Source organism: Moschus berezovskii, chromosome X (assembly GCF_049115385.1).
Source record: "Moschus berezovskii isolate FMDL1 chromosome X, NW_MosBer_1.0, whole genome shotgun sequence".
Lineage (NCBI taxonomy): Eukaryota > Metazoa > Chordata > Mammalia > Artiodactyla > Moschidae > Moschus > Moschus berezovskii.
Window position 1 is genome coordinate 56544552 of NC_142488.1, and position 25748 is coordinate 56570299.

At 39.5% G+C, this 25748-nt stretch overlaps 1 protein-coding gene across 3 annotated transcripts in view; it reads right to left on the bottom strand.

Annotated features, from left to right (window-relative positions):
- Positions 1–4432: 4432 nt before the first annotated feature.
- ZNF157 (zinc finger protein 157) overlaps positions 4433–25748 on the bottom strand; it is a 31605-nt gene continuing 10289 nt past the window's right edge. The window contains exons 4-6 of one of the 3 annotated variants that reach the window (XM_088833672.1): positions 9925–10051; positions 9535–9630; positions 4433–7201 (exon numbers count right to left, since the gene is read on the bottom strand). In XM_088833672.1, the coding sequence (XP_088689798.1) occupies positions 6195–7201; positions 9535–9630; positions 9925–10051 (1230 nt within the window). In that variant the 3' untranslated portion in view covers positions 4433–6194. Of the gene's footprint in view, positions 7202–9534; positions 9686–9924; positions 10065–25748 lie in introns of those variants that run through there. The other 2 variants (XM_088833674.1, XM_055438146.2) reach the window with 2 other exon arrangements.

Below are 25748 nucleotides of genomic sequence, written 5' to 3' on the forward strand. Positions count from 1 at the left end.
CCTTGGTGCTGAGAAATAATTGGCAAAACCAGAAAATAGGCAATAGGAAGTATGAACAAACCTAGAATTGAGGTAAGAGCAGGGAAGGTAAAGTAATTTATTTCATATACTGGGGAACTGCTAGAAGAGGCAGTCTCTGGTTCCAGACAATAGGTCAGGGCTGAGGAAAAATCCCCAGACACTAGAAAACAGCCATACAGACCAGTAAACAGTCACAGCAGCGATGTGACCAGTCAGAGAAACTATCAAATGGCCAAAGAACCAGAAAACAGTCCTTGTAATTAGAGGACAGCCAGAGACACTCCAGAACAGTCAAATGGAAGGAGAAAATACCCCTAAATGTCATACAACAGCTAGAAATACCTAGGAGACAGCAAGACAGATAAGAGAACAATCTCAAGCTGAGAGCACAGCCAGAGAAACAAGGAAACAGCTAGCCAGACAAGGGGATAGTGTATGGACCTGAGAAATAGGTGGGGGGGGAATCATCAAATATCTAAAGAGACCACAAAACAGTCCTTGTATTTGGAAGACTGTCAGAAGGGAAACAAAACAGCCAGAGCAACAGGGACTAAACCCTGAGGATCAGGCCAATAACATCAAGGAAGAGTCTCTGAAGTGCAGGGAATAAAAAAAATTTAAAAAGCAGTCTGCAGGACTAGGGAACCACCAGAGTTCAAGGAACAGTTACAGGGATTGAAACAGTCAACAAACCAATTTATAGAAATCAGGAAATGATTACTGGTCCTAACATAGGGTCATCAGAAACTGTGGGGAGTAATCACAGAAATCAAATACAGTATATTAATGACTAGTGAGGATTCAACAGACACAGTCATGGGAGCTAATATAGCAACAGCAGATATCATTATGGGGGCTCATGGGAGTCAGACACTGTACTGGTGACTAATAGAAGCTCATCAGAAACCATGAAGGGTCTAATGGTAGGGAAGGCTCTAATGAGGCCCAGGTATCATGCCAGGGCTCATGAGGATAATACATTGTATTAGAGGATGAAGAACTGGACTGGCATCCACAGGATTGAGGGTAGCAAATGAGCTGATGCTTAGACGGAGACAAAAATCACTTTAGTGGTGGCTAATGGCTAATCAGCAGGGTGATAAAGTACTAATATGAGATCAGCAGACACTAATCAGATTTTTTTATGAGGACTCAAAGACGCTCTCTACTCGTGACCAAGATTAGCAGACACAGTGACAACACATTAATATAAGATGAGCAGCAGATACTGTGAAAAAACATGAGGCAAAGACTCTAAACTAGTGCCTGGTAATCATTTGTCCCAGTGTTGAGGCCAGTATAGGGTTAGCAAATATGGAGATGGGCTGTAACGTGTGGTCAGCATGCACTGAACTGGGGCATCACTGCATTCAGATACTATATTAATGGCTAATGGGGAATCAACTGGCACATATGATGATGGTTAATGCAGGATCAGCAACATTTTTGATTGTGACTTACGAAAGTCAAAGACATTGTACTCATTGCTAATGGATGGTCAGAAAGGTTAGACTAGTGTGGAATCAGCAGATACCGTGCTGAAAGCTCCTGGAGGTTAGTCTCTGATCTTACGGCTAATTGGGGATCAGCAACTATATTGCTGGAACTTCATGCATACTGAAGAAACTGCACTGCTGCCTAATTGAAGATCAACAGACACTGTGATGGGCGCTAATGTGGGGTCAGCAAATTCTATGGCCTCAATGGATCAAAGACACAATGCTGCTGTGGCTGCTCGGTTGCTAAGTCGTATCCACCTCTTTGCAACCCCATGTACTGAAGCTCTTCAGACTCCTCTATCCATGGGATTTTCCAGGCAAGATAACTGGAGTTGGTTGCCATTTCCTTCTCCAGGGGATCTTCCCCACCCAGGGATCAAACTCATGTCTGCTGCACTGGCAGGTGGATTCTTTACCACTGAGCCACCTGGGAAGCTCCAAAGACACAATACTTGCAGTTAAAGGTTGGGGAGGAGGACTCAGCAGCAAACACAGGGATTTGGCTACTGTAAGAACAAAAAACATGGTAATGGGTCCTCAAGGAGGTCATACTCTGTATGGGTGTCTACAAGTAAGAAGACTAATGTGTGATCGGCAGATACACTGATGATGGGGGCTATTTAGGGGTCTTTAGGTAAAGAACTTGGAACTTGGTAAATGGGGGATCAGAAGATAGAGTGACAAGGTCAAGTTCTACAGGCATTGTGCTGGGGGTCAAGAGGATCAAAGTCTATTGGTGACTAATTAGGGAACAGCAGATAAGTATTGGTGCAACTATGCTGCCATTGTGGGTTCATGAGGTCAAAGACACTGTGAAAGTGAAGTGAAAGTGTTAGTCGCTCAGTCCTGCCAAACTCTTTTCGACCCCATTGATTGTAGCCCTCTGTCCGTGGAATTCTCCAGGCAATAATACTGGAGTGGGTAGCTGTTCCCTTCTCCAGGGGATCTTCCCATCCCAGGGATCGAACCTGGGTCTCCTGCATTGCAGGCAGATTCTTTACCATCTGAGCCACCAGGGAAGCCCCAAAGACACTGTACTGATGGCTAATTTTAAAAAAATCAGCAGATATAGTGAGGAGATCTAATGTAGGATGAGCAGACATGTCAATTAGAACTCATTGGGTTAAATATACTGTACGGTGGCTGATGGGGAATGAACAGACAAAACGGTGAAAATCAACATGGAGACAACAGCCACTGCAATAGATCTAAAGGAGGTGATAAGATACACTGCTGGGAGCCAATGGAAGGGAGGTTAGTAGCCACCATGCTGAGTCTAAAGGAGGGCAAAAAGATGTGATAGTAGATCATCAGTCACTAAGCTGTATGCAAAAGGAGTGAAAAGATGGTATGCTGTGAGCAAATGGGGGTCAGCAAAAATTGTAATGGCAGCTAAAAGAGGTTGCGAGACATGATGAAATGACCTAAAGGGAGTGAGCAGACTCTGCTGGAACAAAAGGTGGAAGAAGACAAGCTATTGTGAGCTAACGGTAGGTTAGCAGACATTGTGCTCTTGACTAGTGGCAGTGATAAGAACTGCTATAAACTAATGGGGTGTTAGTAGACACTGTACAGACATGTCATGGGGGTAAAAACTACATCATGGTAGCTAATGGAGTATGAGGAAAGACTGTGCTTAGGCTATTGGGAGCCACATACATACAGTAGTGTTGGCCAGTAGGGTTATCACATAAGTGACGGTAGCTAATGGAGGGCCAGCACAACCCACCACGGAGCCTTAGTAAAGGTCATTTTCATGGAGCAAAACATTTCTAAAGCCTTGAAAGAATGAAGTCTCCCATTGCCAGTGTCTTTCATCTGATCTAGTGGTCAAGATTCTTGGTTTTTCTCCCAGGCAGCCTACATCTGATTCCTGATATGGAAATGGGAAACTTTTTATTGTTGTGCTTTAAATTTTTAATTGAGAGATAATTTACATACAACAAAATGCACAAATCTTAAATTTAATCATTTGATGACTCTTGTGTATTCTCATTAACATACACTCAGTCAAGATACAGAATAGTTTCAACATGCCTGGGGAAGTTCCCTCCTACCTCTTAGGAGTTAATTCCTACCCCAGAGGCAACCACTGATCTGCTTTCTGTCACCATAGATTACTTTTTTTCATGTTTGACATTTTCCATAATAATAGTCATTTTAAAATATCAGATTTAATTTTTTAATGGATGAGCTGAAGACTGGAAGAAGTGAGGAGATGGCATCTTGATAAACATAATGCTTAGTAACAAGGGTGAGGGCATGTATATACAAAGTGAGAAAAGTGTAATATGTATATTCAAGTGCATGCTGTATTGGAGGGCATCTAACAATTAATTCAAATACCCTGGGTTGTCGTAATCATTATGGAACACTCAGGGGAAAAAGCAAAAAATTATGTAATTTACCATCAATATTTATTATGGCACAGTGCTACCAAGTACTAAAAGTAAAGGATTTGTTTCTACTTATCAAAAAAGTACAAGGGGAAACATTCACAAGGTTGAGAGATTTGTCATTGATCGACCTCCACTAAAGAAAACTCTAAAGGATATTCTTCAGGTAAAGAAGAAAATGATCATGAAGGAAATGTGAGAAAAAATAAAGAGCAACCAAAGTGGTAAATATGTAGGCAAAATAAAATGAATATATAAAACAAAAGTGTTTTCTGGGGAGACATACACACGTGTATACACACACACACTTAACATATAGATAGATAAATGTATTACATATATATATATATATACCCCATAATACAGCATTATATTTTAAAATATATGTATATACACATATATGAGCAAATTTTCTATTAAAAGATTAACTTTCAAAGATAATTTCTTAGAGAAAACCATAAAATACTACTTAAAATTTAATAGATTTTAAATGAGTTAAATAAAAAGGCAAACACATTCAAGGATGGAAGGGCTTAAAGCCATTTTAAACCTTTCAGATGGGCAACAATTTATAAAAAAATAAATAACAGATACGTCCTAGTGAGTATGTGGGAAAATGTAAACTTTTTCTCAAACCGCTCATGAGAGTGTAAAATAGTATAATTTTAAAAACTTTAATATTTAGTCAAGTTGAAAAACTTCTATACCAATCAGAACCCAGCTAGGAGACAGAAACCATACCAGTTATTTTAATAGAGAGAATTTATTATAAAAAAATTTTAACTAGTTATGAAGTTATTAACCACATAACTTAAAAGAAAAAAGAACATTAAAATTCTCATGGACTCAGAAACTGCAGAAAGCAGTGGGGCTAGGGTAAAAAGGGAAGAAGTTGGAATTACTAAAAATAGAAGGTTGTAAGTGGGATCTCATGTGACTAAGATTCATAGTTCTAAGGGGGTGGCACTAGCCAGATGTTGCAAGTGTCTCTGAGGGGGTGAGGTACCATAGAGCTGTTAGTGCTGGGAAACTGCAAACTGGATTAAACTGCTGCTACCATGAGGATCTGCTGCTGCCCAAGTGAAGAAGCAACGCTGGGCTGATACTCAGATAAACAAGGAGCCAACTGGAATTGAAAAAAAAAAAATAACAGCAAGTCCCTTCTTCCTTCCATAGGCTCAACATTGTATTTCATATCTCTTATTGGCAAGACCCAACAGAGAGTAGCAGCTGGCAAGACAGGAATGTGCTCTATAGTCATGGCCCCAGCATCACAAAGTCCCAGTATAGAAGGACAGGTCTGGAACGGGCACAATAGATTAGTAACTGGCATACTGCCTACACCCTATAACCCATTATCACCACTTCCAGATTTAAATACTAAACACAGAAACGATACAAATGCCTTTCACTAGGGGAATGGAGAGATAAATAAATAAACCGGAGCTATATTTACCAACATGGATAAATCCTGGAAAGGTAACATTTAATGAAAAAAAGCAAGCTGCATAAACAAAAATTGTGTGATACTACTGATGTAGTTTTTAAAATATAGCATTATATATTGGAGACTTCATATTATACAGAAAAAACTTAGGGTAGATTAAAATTTTCAATGTTGAAAATGAAACCTTCACTTTAGAGGAAAGTACAGGAGAATATTGTCACCTTGAAACTGATAACATGAAAACATAAAACCTAGGCAGAAGAAAAGAGTTAACAAAATTAAAGAACCAGTCACAGACTGAGAGGAGATATATGAAATACAAATGACTGAAAAGGGATTTTTATGCTCTCATATATTTTTTAAAGAACAAGGAAAACAACATTTAAACCAAGAAGTAAAAGACAGCTTATTAGAAAACAAAAGAGCAAAGGATATGAACAGTCATTGCACAGAAGAAATATAACAATGACCAGTCAACAGGTAAGCTGATTCTCAACCTTACCACTAATTAGGGAAATCCAAATGAAATGAAAACAACAATGAGCCACGCCCTAAGGGGATCAGGACAATTTTCACACCAAGGCAGGAGCCATATTGTTACAGGTATACTCTGTGTGCCCCAGTAATCAGATGGCCCAAAGGGCTTGATCAAATGGTGAGGGGAGTCTTCTTAGAGAAGCTTTCTCCATAGTACAAGGCAAGGGCTGGCCTAAGTGAGTTCTCTGATGTTCTGTGAGGTGTGCCTTCTGGGAGAAAGCTTTCCCACATTCGTGACATTCAAAGGGTCTCTCCTGTGTTAGTGAGGCATACTTTCACAGAGAAGGCATTTCTTCATTCACAAAGTTTCTCTCCTGTGTGAGTTCTCTGGTGTTGACAAAGGGATTTCTTCATACTGAATATTTTTCCACATTCACTACATTCATAGGGTTTTTCTCCTGAATGCATTCTCTGATGTTCAATGAGGCGTGCTTTGACATAGAAGGCATTACCACATTTGTTACATTCATAAGGTTTCTCTCCTGTGTGAATTCGCTGATGTATTCCAAGAGATGAGTGCACACTGAAAGATTTCCCACATTCATTACACCGGTAGGGTTTTTCACCCGTATGAGTTCTCTGGTGATTATTGAGAGTCATCTTCAATCTGAAAAATTTCCCACATTCACCACATTTATAGGGTTTCTCACCGGTATGAATTCTTTGATGTTGGTTTAGGGATTTTTTGGCACCAAAGTTTTTCCCACAAGCACCACATTCATAGGGTTTCTCCCCTGTGTGAGTTCGCTCATGTTGAGTAAGTGATATCTTAACACGAAATGTTTTCCCACATTCACCACATTCATAGGGTTTCTCCCCTGTGTGAGTTCTCTGATGAATCATGAGGGTTGCCTTCTCAGAAAAGGTTTTCCCACACTCAGTACATTCATAGGGTCTCTCTCCTGTGTGTGTTCTCTGATGTAGAATGAGTTGTGACTTCCTGCCAAAAGATTTTCCACATTCATTACATTCAAAGGGCTTCTCTCCTGTGTGAGTTTTCTGATGAGCAATGAGGTATGATCTTGCACTAAAGGTTTTTGCACATTCACCACATTTATAGGGCCTCTCCCCTGTGTGTATTCTCAGATGTTCAATAAGGTTTGATTTCCTGCAGTAAGTTTTCCCACATTCATTACATTCAAAGTTTCTCTCTCCTGTGTGTGTTCTTTTGTGTCCAACAAAGCTCGTTCTCTTGTAGAAGGCTTTCTGATATTCGACAGTTTGATCCAAAGTTTGGATCTTCCAATGCTGAAGGTCATTATCATGCCTGAGGGAATTACCCCAAACAGAACTGTTGGCACCTGGCAGTGAAAAAGAGCCTTTAAAAATAAATCAGATCATATCACTCTCACTCAAAACCCAACATAGGCTTTCCCTTGTCACAGTATAAAGCTTGCTGCTGCTGCTGCTGCTGCTGCTGCTAAGTCACTTCAGTCGTGTCCGACTCTGTGTGACCCCATAGACGGAAGCCCACCAGGCTCCCCCGTCCCTGGGATTCTCCAGGCAAGAACACTGGAGTGGGTTGCCATTTCCTTCTCCAATGTGTGAAAGTGAAAGTGAAGTCACTCGGTCATGTCTGACTCGTAGCGACCCCACGGACTGCAGCCTACCAGGCTCCTCCATCCATGGGATTTTCTAGGCAAGAGTACTGGAGTGGCCTGCCATTGCCTTCTCCGGTATAAAGCTTAACAAAGCCTATAAAAACTCTACATAATTTAGTCCCCAGCTAACTCTCAGATCTGTGGAACATTCTGAAAGAGATGGGAATACCACACCACCTGACCTGCCTCTTGAGAAACCTGTATGCAGGTCAGGAAGCAACAGTCAGAACTGGACATGGAACAACAGACTGGTTCCAAATAGGAAAAAGAGTACGTCAAGGTTGTATATTGTCACCCTGCTTATTTAACTTATATGCAGAGTACATCATGAGAAATGCTGGGCTGGAGGAAGCACAAGCTGGAATCAAGATTGCTGGGAGAAATATCAATAACCTCAGATATGCAGATGACACCAGCCAGGAGAAATATCAATAACCTCAGATATGCAGATGACACCACCCTTATGGCAGAAAGTGAAGAAGAACTAATGAGCCTCTTGATGAAAGTGAAAGAAGAGAGTGAAAAAGTTGGCTTAAAGCTCAACATTCAGAAAACTAAGATCATGGCATCTGGTCCCATCATTGCATGGAAAATAGATGGGGAAACAGTGGAAACAGTGGCTGACTTTATTTTTCTGGGATTCAAAATCACTGCAGATGCTGATTGCAGCCATGAAATTAAAAGACGCTTACTCCTTGGAAGGAAAGTTATGACCAACCTAGACAGCATATTAAAAAGCAGAGACATTACTTTGTCAACAAAGGTCCATCTAGTCAAGGCTATGGTTTTTCCAGTGGTCATGTGTGGATGTGAGAGTTGGACTGTGAAGAAAGCTGAGCGCAGAAGAATTGATGCTTTTGAACTCTGGTGTTGGAGAAGACTCTTGAGAGTCCCTTGGACTGCAAGGAGATCCAACCAGTCCATCCTAAAGGAGATCAGTCCTGGGTGTTCATTGGTAGGACTGATGCTGAAGCTGAAATTCCAATACTTTGGCCACCTGATGTGAAGAGCTGACTCATTTGAAAAGACCCTGATGCTGGGAAAGATTGAGGGCAGGGGGAGAAGGGGACGACAGAGGATGAAATGGTTGGATGGCATCACCGACTCAATGGATATGGGTTTGGGTGGACTCCGGGAGTTGGTGATGGACAGGGAGGCCTGGTGGGCTGCGATTCATGGGGTCGCAAAGAGTTGGACACAACTGAGCAACTGAACTGAACTATACTCTCATATATCACTTCCTAACACTCTCACTACCCAACCTTGATCCACACCAGCATCTTTGCTATTCCCATTATATATCCCTCAGACTAGGCTTGGCACTATCCATTCTCTCTGCTCAGAAAACTACTGAAATCTACATGGCTCTGTCTCACTTCACTGATGTTGGTGTACGAATGTTAACTTCCCCAAAGAGTCTTCCCTGACCACGTTCTCCAAAAGCACAAACCATCACTGTCTACTCTTCTTATCTTGAATTGATTTTCTTTTCTCCACCAAACATCATGTATTCATTTACTTCTGGTCTCTTTTCCTCATTAGACTGCAAGCTCCAAGAGAACAGAGATATTACTTTATTCACTATTGGACATCCCCCCATACCTAGAAGGTGACCAGCACACAGTTGACCCTCATTTAAGATTTGGTAGATGACTAAATGAATGTATGAATGAGTGCTTGACAACAGAAGGCATCCAAGGCAATGGAGGGAAGGAAGACAATTGAGAATACTAAAGAGAAACAGACTAGCTAAGAATAAATATCTAAGCTGAGGCAGGCAGGGAAAGACAAGAGTGGTAAATAACTACAAAAATCAAGATAAAATAGGAGAGAGCACTTAAGTGTGAGCGTGATATGGGGATGTAGGATTTAGACATCTAAAGCATATAGACCTCTGTCCTCCAGTCATTTTCAAAGAGCAAGGGCCTCTGAAAAGAGATTCCTGAAAAACACTACCTAAACATAACCTTTGATTTCAATTCCTGTAGTCTTCTTTCTCTTACTTTTCATATGTTGAGTTGTTGCTCACTCACCTGTGTAACCATGGTCTGAGGATTCCTCCTCTAATATCCACAATTCTTCCCCTCGCTCCAACTTGAAGATCATCTCTGGTTTGGCCACGCAGAGGCCTGTTAATGGGAAATGGCACAGGACGTGGGCCAGGTTGCCTGAGCTTTAGGGCCTCTGATGGAGGAGAAAGGTGCATCTTCATGAACTGCACAAGGAAGGGTACCCACTGAAACCTTTTCCCTGGGGGAAGTGAGAACACGCACACTCTTCCTGGTGCTCCAAACTGATAAATTATCTGTGACCCCTTGAATCTAGAACTGAAGTATCACTGAACTCTACAAAGGCTGCCCAGGTTATAGCAACCAAGGAAGGAAAAACATGCTACCAGGAGTTAGGTAGACAATAATCCTCACCCACAGATGCCAGGTTGCTGTAGTTCTCCAGCATCACATCCCTGTGCATGGTCCTCTGGGCAAGATCCAGTCTGTGCCACTCCTGTCGGGTAAAATCCACAGCCACATCTTCGAATGACACGGATCCCTGTAACAACAATCTGCAATGATCAGGATAGAACACCTGGGAAAGATATGTGGGAACTAATTCTTCCAGTAGAGCACTTTTGAAAGTTGACTAGAAAAAGCTTCACTGGTGTCAACTGAAAAAAAATGTACAATGTGAGAGTTGTGAGTTAAGTTTTATTTAGGGCAAAATGAGAACTATAGCTTGGGAGACAGCATTTCAGATAGCTCTTAGGAACTGCTCTGACAAGGAAAGGGGAGGTCAATATATATGTGATTTTGGTGGAGGGGGTACATGCAATCAAGCACACATCTCGATCTTAGTGCTTTTCTAGATATGAGAAGATACAAGAAATTGGGTTCAGAACATTTTCTCCTGAAAATATCTATCTGAAGGCCTGCTCTACCAGTTTTTTCCAGAGCACAGACTGTCTCATTACTGATCTCTGCCCTCAACTCCTTTCAGGGTATGCCGAAGGTCAATGACTACAGTGGCTAGTGACCTAATCCTTATAGAGGCAAAGAACAAGTGACAATCTTTATCTGGCACTGGAAACATAACTCTGTATTGCTTGATACTATCGTTTTAGAGAGAAAAACCCAGAACAGTCCTGCTAGTGTATTAACTTTTCAATTCATGGAGAAAAGACCACTGACTGCTGAGTTAACCCTCTGTGTCTGGACCTGTCCTAATTGCTGAGGAAATAAAGAGAGTGCCTGCTCTCAAGGAGCTCATACCCTAGTAAAGAGACTTGCATAGGTATGCACTGTTTTACAGCACTTTGCTTTATTGTGCTTCAGAGATACCATGTTTTTTCACAAAGTGAAGGTTTGTGGGGACCCTGCACTGTCCAGATGATGGTTAGCTTTTTCTAGCAACAGAGTATTTTTTAATTAAGGTATGTACATTGTTTTTTTAGACATGTTATTGCACACTTAATAGACTAGAGTATAATGTCAGTGTGACTTTTATATGCACTGGGAAACCAAAAAATTCATGTGACTCAATTTATTGCGATATTTGCTCTATTGCAGTGGTCTGGAAACAAACCTGTAGTATCTCAAAGGTATGCCTGTATATGAACACACCCCTGCCACGAGATGTTACAGGAGCTATGCTGGATATGGGTACAAGGTGCGATGGGCTTTTACAAGGGATGAAATAAGATTACACCTTGTGTTAACAGACTGAACTTCAGTTGGGGAGGCAGAGCTTTGAATCCTTAAACAAGAATATAATCTTCCTCACTAATATGGGGCAGTAACATGAAAAAAAAGCCAGGAAGACACGAAACATGCAAGATGCATTAAGAGAACTACATATAGCACAGTATGACAGGAAAATAGTGCTTTGGACAGTGATGAGATAAAGGAATACAGAGACATTCAGGGGCAGGCAGTGGAGGGATTTCCAACTTTTTTTTTTCTGAAGATCATCACTCTCCAAAATACTTGACTATACGATCAGAATATTTTCTGACCTTTCCATAATATATTTACATTTATAAATTACCCAGAAGTACTGTCAAGTAAGAGAAAGGGAGAGAATATTACTCCTAGGATAACAGCATGAGCAGCTGAGTTGAGGCTGGTGCCATATATGGTGGTGGTGGTTTAGTCGCTAAATGGTGTCTGACTCTTGCAATCCCATGGACTGTAGCCCTAGCCTTCCAGGCTCGTCTGTCCTTGGGATTTCCCAGGCAGTAATACTTCAGTGGTTTGCCATTTCCTTCTCCAGGGGATCTTCCCAAGCCAGGGATTGAACCCACTTTGGTGCATTGCAGGGGCTTCCCTGGTGGCTCTGGTGGTAAAGAACCCATCTGCCAATGCAGGAGATATAAGAGATGCTGGTTTGACCCCTGGGATGGGAAGACCCCTGGCTGGAAGACCCCTGGAGGGCATGACAACCCACTCCAGTATTCATGCCTGGAGAATCCCATGGACAGAGGAACCTGGGAGTCTATGGTTCATAGGGTCACAAAGAGTCAAACATGACTGAAGAGACTTGGCATGCATGCACGCTCCTGCACTGCAGGCGGTCTCCTGCACTGCAGGCAGATTCTTTACTGCTGAGCCACTAGGGAAGCCCCGGTGCCAAGTACTGAGATTATCAAAAAAGGAACACAATGGGCTGGCAGAGGGGGAGATTGAGATCGATCTTGGACCTGAGCTGGAGTGTTTATGTCACATACTGATAGAGACGTCCAGCTGGCAGATTAATATATGATGCTGGAGCTCTGAGAGAAAGCTAGGACAGACCAAGGATTGAGAGGCAATAGAATTTCAGTACTAGCTGAAGCCACCATAATAAACTGGATGGCTAAGAGAACACAGAGCTTGAGAGAGGCATCAAGTGCACGGTCAGTGGGTATACTAACATGACATGAAGACTGAAAAGGAGTTGGGGGGCTCCTGTGGGACAGAGAAAGCCTCTCTTTTCTTTGTCATGCAGTCCTGTTCCAAAGTAAATCCCACTACCAAAGCTGCAGCCTTACAGTAGCAGGCCCCTCAGACTCTAAGGGAGAAGTATCCTCTTCTTTGGCCAGAGGAATAATGTTCTGAAGAGTGTTAGAAGGATCCCCATTGCCTTTTTTATAACCTCTCACAACTTGGCCCCAAGGGCAAACCTAGTTGTAGAAAGTGAATGCCAGGGTAGAGATGAAAGCCCTAACTGTCCAACTAGAGGAAGGGGAAGCCCTGGGAACAGAGGTGTGAGGAAGACTGCCCTAATAATATAGCTTCAAAATACATGAAGCAAAACTAAAAAAATCTGGAAAAAAAATAGGACAATCCATAAACATGGCTGCCAACCTTTATCACCTCTCTTAGTGACTAAAGGAACTAACTAGTAGGCAAAAAAAAAATCAACAATGATATAGAAAACTGAACACTACCAATCAATCAATGATTTCATAAAACATTCCACTCAAATTTGAGAGATTAACTGTTTCTTCAAGAACACATGAAATGTTCACCAAGCTAGACCATATCCAGGATCATAAAACAAAACCAAAAACAATCAAAAGGCCCACTGGGTACCAAGGGAAATTGATTTGGAACAATCAACTCTGAGATATATCCTAATTAAAACTATTAGAATTTAAAGACAAAGAAAAAAATTCCTCAGGGCCTCCAGGCAAAAAAAATTAGATTGGCATCAATTTCTCAAAAACTACATACAAAGCAAGGCAATAGAGTAGTTTCAAGAAACTTAAGAAAATACAAATAAAGGAAATTATATCCAGCCAAAGATACCCTTCAAATATCAAGGGTTTTAGGAAAAGTTGTAAATATGCCAGAATATGTGTGCCCTTCATAAGGATTTGCTAGAGCTGCACTAATATGGTAGCCACTAACCATATGTGGCTATTTAAATTTTGATTAATTAAAGTGGAAGAAAATTTAAAATTCAGTTCTTCAGTCACACTAGGCACATTTCCAGTGCTCAGTAGCCACATGTGGCTGGTTACAGTATTAGACAGCACAGATACAGAATATTCCCATCACTACAGGAAGTTTTATTGTATCAGTTCAGTTCAGTCGCTCAGTCGTGTCCGACTCTCCGCGACCCCATGAATCACAGCACGCCAGGCCTCCCTGTCCATCACCAACTCCCGGAGTTCACCCAAACTCATGTCCACAGAGTCGGTGATGCCATCCAGCCATCTCATTCTCTGTCGTCCCCTTCTCCTCCCGCCCCCAACATTTCCTCCCAGCATCAGAGTTTTAAACAATAGGGATTCCCTGATAGCTCAGTTAGTAAAGAATCCACCTGCAATGCAGGAAACCCCAGTTCGATCCCTGGGTTGGGAAGATCCCCTGGAAAAGGGAAAGGCTATCCACTCCAGTATTTTGGCCTGGAGAATTCCACGGGGCTGCAAAGAGTTGGACATGACTGAGCGACTTTATATATATATATATATATATATATTATACACTAAATAGTGAACTTCAGCCAAAAACAATGAATGGGAAAATTCTGGCAAAAGGACTGACAGTATTTCATATATTTAACTGCACAGTAAGACTAAAAAATAATTTTAAAATGCAACTAAAACTGAACAAGATCATTGACTATTGTATAGGGAACAGATGAGAGACAAATTAGATAATAAAAGATTAATAAATAAAAAAGTAAAAGAGAGGGGATATATGTATACTAATAGCTGATTAACGTTGTTGTATAGCAGAAAACAACACAACACTGTAAAGCAATTATCCTCCAATTAAAAATAAATTTAAAAAAAAGAAAAAAAGGTAAACTGGTATAGCCATTATGGAGAACAACACAAAGGTTCCTCAAATAATTAAACTACAACTACCATATGATCCATCAGTCCCACTTTTGGGAATACATCCAAAGGAAAGGAAATCACTATCCCAAATATTCATTGCAGCATTATTTTCAATAGCCAAGATATGGAAACAACCTAATTGTCCATCAACAGATGAATGGATAAAGATACGGTATATAAACAATGGAATATTATTCAGCCATGAAAAAGAAGTAAATCCTGCCATTTGCAACAACAGGGATGAACCTGGAGGACATTACGCTAAGTGAAATAAGTTAGACAGAAAGACAAATACTGTATAATCTCACTAATATGTGGAATCTAAAAAAAAAGTCAAACTCAAAAGCAGAGAGAACGGTGGTCACCAAGGGTATGGGGGAAAGGGGAGAGATATTGGTCAAAGAGACAAAGTTACATTTATAGAGAATAAATAAAGTCTAGAGATATAATATACAAGCATGATGACTATACTTAATAATATTATACTGAACAATGGAAATATGCTAAAAGAGCAAATTTCAGGTGTACTTATCACACACAAAAAATGGTAACTGTAATGAGATGGTAAGTTAATTAGTTTAACTGCAGTAATCATTTCACTATGTATATGTATAGCAAATCATGTTGTACATCTTAAATATATACAATTTTATAAATAAATACATAAATAAAAAGATAAAAGGGTTGAGTAAGAATACCACAGAAGGGATAAATACAAAGGTAACCACCAGAATGGGCTTCCCTGGTGCCTTAGACAATAAAGGAGGCTTGGATGTGATTCCTGGGCCAGGAAGATCCCCTGGAGAAGGGAATGGATACCCACACCAGTATTCTTGCCTGGAGAATCCCATGGTGGCCTACAGTCTACGGGATCGTAAAGAATCAGACACAACTGAGCAACTGATCACAACCACCAGTATAAAAATACAAACCTTCCTAATTACCAAAAACATTTAGAGGAAACAATAGAGAAAGAAACACAGTAAATATAACATTTACACACTGTAAGATGTAAGATGTGTGTAAGATTTACACACATCATAAGATAAAACAAGTTGAGGACATTTTGTATTAATTACATTACAAACAGTAATACAAATAAATGTGAATAGGCTTACTTCATCTATTAAAAGAAATAGATTTTCACATTGCCTTGTTAAAGCAAAACCCAACACAATGCTGTATACAAGAGATATGCTTAAGACAGTCTTTCAAAAAGGCTTAAAATTAAAGAGATGAACAAAAATTTACCAAATGAAAATGATATAAAAGCAGGGATTGAAATCCTGATACCAGACAAAGGAGAATTCCAAAAGCACTTATACGAGATAAAGAAGGATACTTTGTAATGTTAAAAGCCCTGTTCACAACAAAGATACAAAAATAAAGATATTTGTAAATTTCTATGTACAAAGTAACAGCAAAAACCTACATAAGCTAAAAACTACAGGGATACAAGAAGAAATAGAAGTTTTCTCTAGTGGAAGACTTTTAACATACCATTCATAGAAGTAGCCAGATTAAGTGAACAAAAAAGAAATAGGTAATGCTATAAAAGAGCTAATCAATAAGGTGGCACTTGAGGGAGCAGGGAGGAAGGAAGGAAAGAAAGAAAGGGAGAGAGAAAGAAAGAAAACACTACATCCAGATCATACAGAATATACTTTTTCTCAGGTGTACATGGAACATTCACAAAACATGATCATATACTAGCACACAAAGAAAACAATCTTTGTAAGTTTAAAATAGAAATATGACAAATAACACTAATTATAATCAATAAAGAAATTTAATAATTAAAAATTGACAAGCTTATTCTAAAATTAATAAAGAAATGAAACCACATGATTTAGAATAAATGAAGCTATTTTGAAAAAGAAGAAAAAAGTGAGAGGACTTACATTATCTCATTTCAAGACTTATAAAACAATAGTTTTCAAAACAGTATAGTATTTTTGTAAAGATATACATGAGACAAAATAGAATTTAGAAATATATTCACACATATATGATCAATTGATGTCTGACAAAGGTGTCAAGAATATTCAGTAGGGAATGGATACGCTTCTGAACAAATGTCTCTGGGATAATCAGTCACATCCAGAAAAACTTCAGAATTCCTATAATTGCCCTCTGCTCTTCTCCAGTAGCATATTTGACACCTTCTAACCTGGGGAGAAGGCAATGGCAAGCCACTCCAGTACTCTTGCCTAGAAAATCCCATGGATGGAGGAGCCTGGTAGGCTGCAGTCCGTGGGGTCGCTAAGGGTCGGACACGACTGAGCGACTTCACTTTCACTTTTCACTTTCCACTTTCACACATTGGAGAAGGAAATGGCAACCCACTCCAGTGTTCTTGCCTGGAGAATCCCAGGGACGGGGGAGCCTGGTGGGCTTCTGTCTATGGGGTCACACAGAGTCGGATACGACTGAAGTGACTTAGCAGCAGCAGCAGCAACCTGGGGGGAGCTCATCTTCTAGTGTCATATCTTTTTGCCTTTTCATAATGTTTATGGGGTTCTCGCAGGAAGAATACTGGAATAGTTTGCCATTTCCTCCTCCAGTGGACCATGTTTTGTCAGAACTCTTCACAATGACCCGTACATTTTGGGTGGCCCTGCATGGCATGGCTCATAGCTTCATTGAGTTATGCTAGCCCCTTCACCACAACAAGGCTGTGATCCATGAAGGGGAAGGATATTTACTGAATTGTTAAGACTGATTATCTCCAAAAGATGAGATTATGAGGACTTTTCAAATTAAAATTTTTATGTTTCTATTAAGGTAGTGTTTACCAGGTTTCTCCACTGTAAAGTTACCAATTTCCCTCTGTACTAAGTGAGTAATCTGTAGGATTATACCTTGAAACTATGTAAATACTTTGTTCCTCATTAAATTTTCATCCAATAGCTTTGGTATCCATCAGTGATTCTTTCTTGGCTCAGTTATTACTAACTACAGTGGTTGCAAAAAGTTATTTTTCTAACTCCATCATTTGTTCCATATTACTATTTGGAGTGCGTGTATGCTTAGTCACTCAGTCGTGTCCAACTCTTTGCAACCCCATGAACTGTAGTCCGCCAGGGTCCTCTGTCCATGGGATTCTCCAGGCAAGAATACTGGAGTAGGTTGCCATTTCTTTCTCCATACTATTTGGCATTGGACCTTAAAGAAGAGCTTTCCTGTCTCCCTCATTCAATCATTTATTATCAGTATGAACTCATGGTTTATCTTAGTCTCTAGCCATGCTCAACACCCAGATGGGCACCCAAAGGCCATACGGACATATGTAGGTAAATGGTCAAAAGGCAGAGAAGAAACTTTTCTGGGACTCTTTGACATGGAAGAATAATGCACTGTGATTTCAAAATCTGTTGGTCAAGTCCTAACAAGGGCCACAGTTAGGTTAGAAGGCTACAGGGATGCAACAGTTGATTGAATTAAAGTGAAAGTTTGTGGAAATAGAACTGCCATATGATCCAGCAATCGCACTCCTGGGCATACATACCGAGGAAACCAGAATTGAAAGAGACACATGTACTCCAATGTTCACTGCAGCACTGTTTATAATAGCCAGGACATGGAAGCAACCTAGATGTCCATCTGCAGATGAATGGATAAGAAAGCTTTGGTACATATACGCAATGGAATATTACTCAGCCATTAAAAAGAATGCATTTGAACCAGTTCTAATGAGGTGGATGAAACTAGAGCCTATTATATAGAGTGAAGTAAGCCAGAAAGAAAAACACCAATACAGTATACTAACGCATATATATGGAATTTAGAAAGATGCAAATGATAACCCTGTATACGAGACAGCAAAAGAGACACAGATATATAGAACAGTCTTAGGGACTCTGTGGGAGAGGGTGAGGGTGGGATGGTTTGGGAGAATGGCATTGAAACATGTATATTATCATATGTGAAACGAATCGCCAGTTCAGGGTCGATGCATGTTACAGGATGCTCAGGGCTGGTATGCGGGGATGACCCAGAGGGAGGATTAGGGGAGGAGGGAGGTGGGAGGGGGGGTTCGGGAGGGGGAACTCATGTACACCCGGGGCATATTCATGTCAATGTAGGGCAAAACCAACCAATATAATATTGTAAAATAATTAGCCTCCAATAAAAATAAAAATTTTTTTTTTAATTTTTTAAAAGTGAAAGTTTGCAGGAAAATAGGAATATTTGAGATTTTAAGTGAAGTACATTTCCTTCATCTAAACAAATTCCTCAGATGGATATTATATCTGACAGGGGAATACTTCTAACTTGTTGTTGTTCAGTCACTCAGTCACGTCCAACTCTTTGCAACCCCATAGATTGTTCTTCGCTATCTCCTGGAGTTGGCTCAAACTCAGGTCCATTGAGTTGACGATGCCATTCAACCATCTCATCTTCTGCCACCCCCTTTTCCTCCTGCCCTCAATCTTTCCCAGCATCATAGACTTTTCAAATAAGTCAACTCTTTGCATTGGTTGGACAAAGTATTGGAGCTTCAGCTTCAGCATCAGTTCTTCCAATGAATATTCAGGGTTGATTTCCTTTAGAATTGACTGGTTGGATCTCCTTGCAGTCCAAGGGACTCTCAAGAGCCTTCTCCAACACCACAGTTTGAAAGCATCTATTCTTTGGCGCTCAGCTTTCTTTATAGTCCAACTCTCACATCCATACATGACTACTGAAAAAAACCATAGTTTTGACTACATGGTTTGAATTCAGGTGAATTCTTAAACAGGTTTTTAAAAAATATATATACCATCAAAAACTAAAAGTGAAGTAAGTACATACAAGCTCTGTTTTATTTATTTTGCCATGTGCTCTCAGAACCCTCCCTTTTCACCTGTGTATATCTCTATATTTGCATTTATTTTAGTTTAAGACTCAGTCATTCCCTAGTAATTGGAGTAACTAAAATAGCAAATTTATTGTGTGTTCCTGGGTGGCACATGAAAAAGGTGGATGGCTCAGGGAGACTAACAGCAGACCATCAATAATTAATTAGTATCACCATAGCATCAGTAGTTCCTAATTTGGTTTCACAGTAGAAAAATACTGAAGCTAAAGGAAACTGGTTCTCAGTGATTGATCCTGCAAATGTTTCATCTCAACATAGGAAAAGAGTCAACTGCAGTTTGCTTTCATGCGAGAAGGTTCTAATTTACATTTACTGTACTGCCAAAAAGTTATTTGAATTCACCAGCTTCATAATTCAGTTGTCATAATTTAGTTAGAAGGGATCTGGACTTGATGCAGGTCCCAAGTATATTTAATAATATACTACACCGATGACAACATGATAATATTAGAAACTGAAGATCAAGCTAAGATTGACTTAAATGCAATAGTGACACATAAATCATCAGAGGTTAGTTGATAAATCCAACAAAAATCTAAGGGCCCACTTCAATGGTGAAATTCTTAGGACTACCCTGGGTAGGAGCCACACATGACATTCCACAGGCAACAAAAAATGAACCGCTATTGCCAACCCCTGCTACTAAGAAATGCAGCACCTGAGCAGGTCACTTGGATTATGCAGCATGCATGTTCCACATCTGCAAACATTGCTAGTTCCTCTCTATCAAATGACCCCAAAGAAGGCCATATTCGTATAAGGGCCTGAAAAAAAGTAAGCTATGTCTGAGTCACAAAAAGCAGTAGCTCTCTTGATGTCTTTGAGCATCCTGAACAGAATGTTGCTGACAACAGGCAAAAGTGGAATTCAAAAGGGAAAACTTATGCTAGAAAAAGAAACACTGCTGCAATAATTTGATTCTGTCTTCTTGATGGTTCTTCCTTTCTTTCTTTATAAGTCAGTTCCCTCTGGATGCTCCTGGAGAAAAAGCATGGCTGTTTGCTGCACAGTCAAGAGATCAATTACATTCATGATGCACTCTCCCAGTGGAGAAATTTGCACACTGCTGGAGACAGTACTTTATCCATACTTTGTCATCTCGATACTGATTAGCAATTTCTTATTCAGTAATGCTCCTCCTGCTCAGACTTCTTTGATAACATCATCAGTACCCTTTGTGTACCATCTAGCAACTCAGAGAAAAACAGAACCAGCCAGAAAGGAGTGTCAGAAAAGCAGGCAGAAGACTTCAAAAGGAAGGGAGATAGATTAAGGACTCAATGACGGTCAAGATGAAAACACTTGGAATGCAAATTCCATGTGCATGGACTCCCCATGACGGTGCGAGACTAGTACATACAATATGTGCAATAAGTATTGCATTTGTCTTACAATTTAATTCATCTGAAATTCTACTAGGATGTAGGATTACTTTATGTTTTCCAACTATAATCTTTATTTTAAACTGTGTCTTTAATACTGTTTAGTGGATGTGGGTTCAGTTCAGTTCAGGATGTGGGTTAAAACTGTCTAATTCAGAAAAGTCAAGAGATAAAATAAGGAATGGGTTGTGAAGCCCTTGCATATAGCAACCAACTGTTAGAAGCCTAAAGAATCTAAAATTGCTTTTTTTTTTTTTTTAATACAGGGGAAGGGGCAGGAAAGCCCGATCCCAGCTTGCTCACGGCGCCACCCTCCCCCGGGCCCAGCCGGGGCAGGGGGCCGGCGGGACGCGAGGGCGCGCACTGGGCTCGAGGGCCCGGGGGCCGGTGGCGGGGTGGGGGGGGGGGGGGGCTGGGAGACAGCGCTGGGGCCGGCGGCACCGGAAGCAGGAGCTGAGGCTGCCACCGCCGCCGCCGTTGCTGCCACGGCTCCTGAGGACCAGAATCTGAAGTTCTTATAGGTAAAATAGATAAACAAGGTCCTTGAGAGTCCCAGGGACGGCGGAGCCTGGTCGGCTGCCGTCTATGGGGTCGCACAGAGTCGGACACGACTGAAGCGACTTAGCAGCAGCAGCAGCAGCTGTATAGCAAAGGAAACTATATTCAATATCTTATAATAATGCAATCTTGTAATGAAAAAGTATATATATATATATATATATGAAACTGAATCACTTTGCTGTACATTAGAAACTAACACAGTATTGTAAATCAACTTCAATTTTTACTTATCTATTTATAACAATGGATTTTTAAATTTTATTTATTTTTGGCTGTGCTTTGTGTGGGCTTTCTCTCATTGCAGTAAGCAGGGACAACTCTTCGTTGTGGTATGTGGGCTTCTCATTGTGGTGGCTTCTCTTGTTGCAGAGCACGGGCTCTAGGCACGTGGGCTTCAGTAGTTGTAGCACACAGGCTCAGTAGTTGCACCTTGTGGGCTCTAGGGAACGAGTTCAGTAGTTTTGAAACATGGACTTAGTTGCTCGGCAGCATGTGGAATCTTCCCAGACCAAGGATTGAACCTATGTCCTCTGCACTTGCAGGCAAATTCTTATCCTCTGCACCACCAGGGAAGTCCTATACTTCAATTAAAAAAAAAAAAGAATCTAAAGGTCTGACACAACTACCTTCCATCAGCTTTCTTATGTAGTATTTTATGTACCAAGTATCCCTGTGCTCTCAGATATCATGTTTTGTTTAGAAATATTTTGGTCAAAAATGCTTAAGCCCATACAAAGTAACTGGTATACCACTGAGTAATTTGACTCTGGGTCATATGAGTTATTTATCCAATCAGAGGATAATTTATGCTCAGTCTTTCTCCTGCAATGCAGGAGACATGGTTTGACCCCTGATCTGGCAAGGTCCCCTAGAGAAGGCAATGGCAACCCACTCCAGTATTCTTGCCTGGGAAACCTCATGGACAGAGGAGCCTGGCAGGCTATGGTCCATGGGGTTGCAACAGTCAGACACAATTTAGTGACTAAACAATAACAATGAATAATTCTATACTTATAACTTAGATGAAATGAAGCAATTCATAAAAAAAAAACACAAATAAACACAAGTCATCCAATATGAAACAGATAATTTGAGTAGCCCTATAACTATTAAGGAAAATTTATCCATAATTTAAAACTCACCAAAGAATCTAAAAATAGTGGGTCTATTATATGTATTTTATAACTGATTCACTTTGCTGTACAGCAGAAACTAACACAACATTTTAAAGCAATTATACTCCAATAAAAATTTTTAAAAATAAAAAAAGAAACTCAACTCCCCAAAAAGGTATCTCTGGCCAAACGGTTTCCCTGGAGAATTTTACCAAATGTTTAACAAAAAATTAACACAACTACATAATCTCTTGCAGGAAACAAAAGAGGAAATAACTCTTTCAAACTCATTCTATGAAGCTAGTATTTTCCTTGGATAGGTAAAAAGAGGCCCCCAAAAGATATCCACATCCTAATCATTGGAAGCCATCAATATCACCTTATAAGGCAAAAATATAAAGGTCTTTGCAGATGTGATTAAGAATCTTCAGATAAGGAGAGTATCTTGGATTATCCATGTGGCTTCTAAATGTATTCACAAATATCCTTTAGGAGAGGGAGGCCAAAGAAGATCTGATGCACACAGAAAGCAGTGATGTGAAGACAGTAGAGAGAGATTTGAGGATGCTGACCATGAAAAATGAAGGGATGAAGCCACAAGCCAAGGGATAGTTGCAGCCCCCAAAAGCTGGAAGAGGCAGGGAACAGATCTCCCAGAGCCTCTGCAGGGAGTAAGCCCTGGCAACACCTTGATTTGGGCCCAGTGATACTTATTTTGGATTTCTGGCCTTCAAAAACTATGAGAGGATAAATTTCTACTGTTTTAAGCCACTACGTTTGTAGTAATTTGTTGCAGCAGCCACATGAAACTAACACATTCCCTGATTACAAAATCAGATAAATATAGTACAAAAAACAAAACTATATACCAATAGCACTCATGAATATAGAGGCAAAATTCTTGACAAAATATTAGCACACATAATTCATTAATATATTAAAGGAATTATACATCATGACCAACTAGGGTTTATTCCAGGGATGCAAGACAGGTTCAATATTCAAAAACCAATCCATGCAATCCACCATATTAATAAGATTTTTTAAAATTAAAGATATATATATTATTATTATTATGTTTGAGATTCTTTTTTATTTTTTAACTGAAAGATAATTGCTTTACAGAATTGTGTTGGTTTCGACCAAATATCAACATGAATCAACCATCTCCCTCCCCACCCCACCCCTTAACAGGATTTTAAAAATCACATGATCATATCAATCAATATAGAAAAAACACTTGAAGAAATACAACATTCATTCCTGCAAAAACCGGAATAGAAATAGAAATACAGACAAACCACCTCAATTTGATAAAGAGCATCTAAAACAAAACTACAGGTAACATTATAAAAAATCCTGTTAAGGGGTAGGGTGGGGAGGGAAATGGGAGGGAGGTTAAGAGGGAGAGGACATATGTATACCTATGGTTGATTCAGGTTGATACTTGGTAGAAACCAACACAATTCTGTAAAGCAATTATCTTTCACTTAAAAAGTAAAAAAGAATCTCAAACTTAATAATAATATATATATATATCTTTAATTTTAAAAAGTTAGCCAAAAAGTTCGTTTGGGTTTTTCCATAATAAACTTTTTGACCAACCCAATACTTCATGGTAAAAGACTGAAGACCAAGAACAAGAAAAGAATGTCCATTCTCACAACTCTTATTTAATATAGTGCTGGAAGTTCTAACCAGGGCAATAAGGCAAGAAATTAAAAGGCATACATAATAAAAAGGAAGAAATTAAACTTTTCCTATTTATAGATGACAAGGTCATAGGAAGCATAGAAAACCACACAAAAACCAAGTGTATTTTTATATGTTAGCAATGAAAATGTGGACTCCAAGGCAAAAAAATATGAAACCATTGATAATTATTCAGAAGTACGAAATGCTTAATTATAAATCTAACAAAACCAAGAAAACAAGACATAAGTAGTGCAACACACTGGCAATCTTGAAAAAGAAGAACACTGGAGGCATCACACTATCCAATTTCAAACCCTGGAACAATGAGGGATTGGAGTATCAATGCACTGTGCAGTTGAAAATCCATGTAGAATTTACAGTTAGTCCACTGTAAACTTGGTTCCCCCTTACCCCCAGTTTCTCTGTTTCCAGAGATTCAACTAATTGTAGACTGTGTAGTACTGTAGTATTTACTGTTGAAAATAATCCACTTATAAGTGGACCCACACAGTTCAAACCTGTGTTGTTCAAGGATCACATATTACATAGCTATAATTACAAAGCTATAATAATCAAGACAGTATGGGAGAAAACTACAATTCAAAAAGATACATGCACCCCAATGTTCACTGCAGTACTACTTACAATAGCCAAGACATGAAAGAAAACTAAATATCCACTGACAGATGAATGGATAAATAAGATGTGGTATATATACAATGGAATATTACACAGCCATGAAAAAGAATGAGATAATGTCATTTGCAACAATATGGATGGACCTAGAGGTTATCATACTAAGTGAAGTAAGCCAAAGACAATTATCATATGATATCACTATATGTGGAATCTTAAAACAAACAAAAAAAAGATACAGGGAGTTCCCTGGTGGCCTAGTGATTAGGACTCAGCACTTTCACTGCCACGCCTGGGTTCAATCCCTGGTTAGGGACCTGAGATCTTCCAAGCCTTGTGGCGTGGCAAAAAGAAAAAAAAAAGATACAAATGACCTTATTTACAAAACAGAAACAGACTCACAGACATAGAAAACAAACTTATGATTACCAAAGTGGAAAGAGGGGAAGGGATATATTAGGAGTTTAGGATTAAAACAGATAACCAATAAGGTCCTACTGTATAGCACAGGGAATTATACTCAGTATTTTGAAATAACCTATAAGGGAAAAGAATCTGAAAAAAATTATATATATTTATATACACACACACACATATATATAACTGAATCACTGTCCTGTACACCTGAAACTAACACAATATTGTAAATCAACTGCACTTCAATTAAAAAATAAGAAATAAATAAATTTAGTGAATAAAAAAAAACAGTATAGTACTGCTATAAAAACACACACAAACAACAACAGAACGGAATAGAGAGCCCAGAAATAAACCCATACATACATGGTGAATTAATTTATGACAAAGAATCCAAGAATATGTAATGGGAAAAGAACAATATCTCCAAAAAATACTGTTAGGAAAACTGGACAGCAACATGCAAAAAAATGAAATTTTAGAGCACTATCTTACACAATACAAAAAATTAACTTGAAATGGATTAAAGAGTTGAACATAAAACCTGAAACCATAAAAACTCCTAGAATGTATGAGCAGTAAGCTCCCTGACATCAGTCTTGCCAATGATTTTTTTTGGATCTGACTTCAAAAGCAAAGGTAATAAAAGCAGAAATAAACAAGTGGGACTACATCAAACTAAAATTCTTCTGCACAGCAAAAGAAACTATCAACAAAATGAAAAGGCAACCTACTGAATGGGAAAAAACATTTCCAA